Raw genomic sequence first — 2,879 nt, forward strand, 5'->3', positions numbered from 1 at the left:
AGAGTTTAAGTATATTTATATATATTTAAAGTTGTAATTTATTTTTATAATTATAAGACTTATTTGAAAGTTGTATTATATATATATATATGTGCATGTTGTATGTAAGTATATCAATACATATGTAATTGACTTAAAATTTTATTGATGTGCATTGTTATTATTTGAGTTGTTAAGTTATTTGGATTCTTGGATACTTTCTTGTTTAGATTATATACTTGCAAAAATTGTTATCGTTTTTCATAAACCTTGAGATTGACTTAGATAATTTTTAGTTATTATGGATGACATTTATAAGACAACTAATCATCTATGGGCATTTCATTGTACCAGAAGGCAATTATCACCATGCCCTAATGTCTAGAAGGTCAATTTTCTTAATACACTTCTAGAGATAGATACCTAGATAAATATAAGTAAGTCGTCTTAGTCGAATTTTGAGGGTTGTTACAACTGCAAAGGTTGCACCAAAATGTAGTCACATCAACACCTTTCCCGAACAAATTGACATGCGTAGGAATGCCATTTTTGAGAAGAAGCCATACAAAAATGTTGACTTTTTGGGGACTTTTTTATTCCAACTATAAATGGTATTGTTAGGGAGCATATTGTGATCAATGAGTTTACGGATGGACAGAGAAGTAATCCTTACCATCAAGATTCCATGACCAAGAATCGTCCCTGCTAGTATTCATATTAGGTAAGAAACATAGGAGATTATCAAGTTGTTCCTGTTCACTTCCCGATCTTATATTCCTTCTCCAATTCCAAACCCAATCCAAATTTGGATGCCTATCAAACACCAAATAGTCCTTATTCATATCAAGAGCAAATAACCATGGGAATTTAGTTGCGAAAGAACAATCCCTATGCCATATATCCTTCCAAAATCTTGTCTTTTGACCATTCCTAATTTTCCTACAAATCACTTCTTTGGGGAGCGGGTGTAAAACATGAGATTGGTTGGTAGCCGACATAATGTTGCTCCACATGCCCTTATGTTTCGCCATCATATTAAAACAACTGTCCATTCCATGGATGCTAGATATCATACGAGACCAAAGACTATCTTGGTTTAAGCCCCGTCATCTCCATTTGTACAACAGAGACAAATTCATAGCATTCAAACTCTCAATGCCAATACCAAAGAAAGAGGATCTAATCGATTCAAGAGAATTAATAACAACTTAGGCATACGAAAAATAGACAAATAATAATTGCCCAAAGAACTAAGCACCGATTTGATAAGAGTGAGCCTACCTCCAATGGAGAGAAGATTTGCTTTCCAACCCAATAAACGCTTTTTGAATTTACTAATAACTGGCTCCCAAAAAGAAATCCATTTGGAATTTCTACCAATAGGAATACCCAGATACTTAAACGGCAAACTTTCAGCTTTACATCCAATCTTACTAGCAAGCTGATTAACCTCCACATGCAACACCCCGATACCGATGATAGAAGATTTTTGGAAATTAATTTTAAGTCCCGAAATGCCATAGAAATATCTTAGAGCATTAGAGATATTAGTCAGATTGCTTTGAGACCATTCACCTGCAACAATTACATCATCAACATAAAAAAGATGAGAGATCATGACCTGCTTAATCTGCACACCACAAAAAAGACCATTTCTGACGAGATTATTAATGGCAACATGAAGCCCTTCCATAGCAATAATGAAGAGAAAAGGTGCCATCGGATGGCTTTGCCGGAGACCACGTTGAATGGAAAATTCATCCGTGGGGCTTCCATTAACTAAAACTGAAAATCTAGCCGAGAAAAGGCACGCCTTAAACCAAGAGATCCACTTGTTACCAAAACCTAAAACTTCAAGCATGTATAAGAGGAAATCCCATGACAGATAATCATAAGCTTTAACAAAGTCGATCTTGAAGAACATCAATTTCCTTTTTTTTTTTTCCCTTTATACCAATCAATCATCTCATTGAGTAAGAGAGGGCCATCCAAAATTTGTCTACCTTTAATGAAGGCAGATTGCTCGTGGCTGACTATAGAGTCAATAACCTTAGCAAGTCAGACATAAGAATCAGGTTACTTGTAACACCCCACCATTGGCGGAAACATGAGGTGTCATGAAAAGTACAGCACGACATGGAATTACATAGATACTTCTAAAATGAGATAGAATATAATGAATATATTCCCAAAACACGAGTTCAAGTCATAACAATGCTAAAATAGCTTATTACAAGCAAGTCCATAAAAGAAATAATCCAAGGCATGTAGCCTTAAAGTCTGACAATAATAAAGGAGCACTAATCTCCAAAGTCCAAGTCTAGCATAGCAGTCCTTAACCCTGATTAGCCTAAGTACCTGAAAAGTATACTAAAACGTGTCAACACAAAGGTTGGTGAGTTCGTAGGTTTTATGTCAAAAAGTCTAGTCAATAAAAAGTCTTTTGTCGATTTTTTTAAGTCTAAACATAAACAAGTAATAGTTCAATATATAACGAGCAGAGTTACACCATAATAAGTCTAAAAGTCTCAATGTCTCAAAGTCCGGCCTTACAGTACCTACCTTAGTCCAAAGTCTCAAGTCTCCCAATACACACAAAAGCACGTCATAAAGCACAACCACAAACACACAATCACACACATACAACCAGACAGAAGCACGTCAAATGGCATAAATAACTCTATACGCACAGGCTCAATATTGAACATAAACAGAAATCGACAAAATTGTTTAAAAAGAACTAGTATACTTTTTACCCCAAAACATGTAAAATACGGGCTACGAAACTCACCTGAAACAACACAAGTATAAGTACCCTAGATCAACGCACAAGAACACGAACAGTCAAATACATCTGAAACAAGCTCACTATCTGTCCAAAAGTCCTACATTGTCCACAA

The 2,879-nt window shown here is 35.2% G+C and overlaps 1 protein-coding gene across 1 annotated transcript; it reads right to left on the minus strand.

The window, feature by feature from the left end:
* Positions 1-1,123: 1,123 nt before the first annotated feature.
* LOC122609078 lies at positions 1,124-1,903 on the minus strand. The gene has a single exon (XM_043782137.1). It carries the CDS (start codon positions 1,901-1,903, stop codon positions 1,124-1,126), a length of 780 nt encoding a protein of 259 aa, XP_043638072.1.
* Positions 1,904-2,879: the final 976 nt, after the last annotated feature.

This window comes from Erigeron canadensis, chromosome 7 (assembly GCF_010389155.1).
Source record: "Erigeron canadensis isolate Cc75 chromosome 7, C_canadensis_v1, whole genome shotgun sequence".
In the NCBI taxonomy this organism is placed as follows: Eukaryota; Viridiplantae; Streptophyta; class Magnoliopsida; order Asterales; family Asteraceae; genus Erigeron; species Erigeron canadensis.

What these genes read in the sequence shown, in the direction of transcription:
- LOC122609078 (XM_043782137.1), bottom strand. Translation starts at nt 1,903, where the DNA reads ATGTTCTTCAAGATCGACTTTGTTAAAGCTTATGATTATCTGTCATGG.